The following is a 946-nucleotide window of genomic DNA, read 5'->3' on the forward strand; positions in this document are numbered from 1 at the left end:
CACCCCATCCCCATCCATCCAATCCCATCCCCATCCATCTCATCCTATCCCCATCCCCTGGACCACTCGTTCCCCCTGGACACCACGTACGTGTGTAATACTCCACCAGCTCGTGCAAGCTGCTGAAGGTGATGCGGGGGGAGATGTAGTACCCCCCGTTGTCCATGTTGCGGATCTTGTAGTGCTTCACCGTCTCACCCTGGTTCTGGTCAAAGTCCCTCACCGACAGTGAGTAGGAGCCTGGGGACATGGGAGAGCGTGGGTGCAGGACCCCAACATCTCTTCTGTGCTCCCCAGCATTTCCCAATGCCGGTGGCAGGAGATGCTGGCAGGACCCATGGCCGGTACCTTTGGAGGTCTCGCTCTCCCGGATGAGGAAGGAGCCGTGCGTGTTGCCCGACGCCAGGAGCTGCCGCTCCGCATCCTTGCGGCTGATGTTTTTGAAGAACCACCTGGGGACACGGGGCAGGGTTAGGGCTTGGAGGGGGACGGTTCAGGCCACCATCACTCAATGGCGCTTTGGGGAATGCTCCTGGCACCTTCCCCTGCCACCAACCCGTCCCTTACTCAATCCCTACTCACGGCTCGGGCTCCAGGCTGTTCACCACGGCCACGAAGTTGTAGGGGATCAAACCCTCCTGGCCAGTGGTGAGTGACTGCGCCTTCCACCACTCCCCACTCCTGCAAGGACACAGCAAACCCCCCCCAGCCGCCAGGCCCCCCCAGCAGCACCAGGACACCATCCGAAGTGCCACGGGGTCACACCATCGCGGGACACCATCAGTGCTTGCTCACTCTTCCAGGATGCGAAGCTTCTCGCCCTTCCTCAGCCCCAGGTCCCCGTCGTGCTTGGGTTCGTAGTTGTACAGAGCCACCACCAGCTTATCTGGGAGGACAAGCGTAGGGGCAGGGGGGCAGTGGCCAACCAGGGGGGGGGTCACAGCTG

The 946-nt window shown here is 61.9% G+C and overlaps 1 protein-coding gene across 2 annotated transcripts in view; it reads right to left on the reverse strand.

Annotated features, from left to right (window-relative positions):
• The window catches only part of LCK (LCK proto-oncogene, Src family tyrosine kinase), a 4,996-nt gene that overhangs the window by 3,744 nt on the left and 306 nt on the right, over positions 1-946 (reverse strand). Inside the window, exons 3-6 of one of the 2 annotated variants that reach the window (XM_010193666.1) lie at positions 796-943; positions 583-681; positions 349-452; positions 91-240 (exon numbers count right to left, since the gene is read on the reverse strand). In XM_010193666.1, the coding sequence (XP_010191968.1) occupies positions 91-240; positions 349-452; positions 583-681; positions 796-943 (501 nt within the window). The remainder of the gene's footprint in view (positions 1-90; positions 241-348; positions 453-582; positions 682-795; positions 944-946) is intronic. The other variant, XM_010193667.1, reaches the window with a different exon arrangement.

This window comes from Mesitornis unicolor, unplaced genomic scaffold, assembly GCF_000695765.1.
Source record: "Mesitornis unicolor isolate BGI_N332 unplaced genomic scaffold, ASM69576v1 scaffold44191, whole genome shotgun sequence".
NCBI classification, from domain to species: domain Eukaryota; kingdom Metazoa; phylum Chordata; class Aves; order Mesitornithiformes; family Mesitornithidae; genus Mesitornis; species Mesitornis unicolor.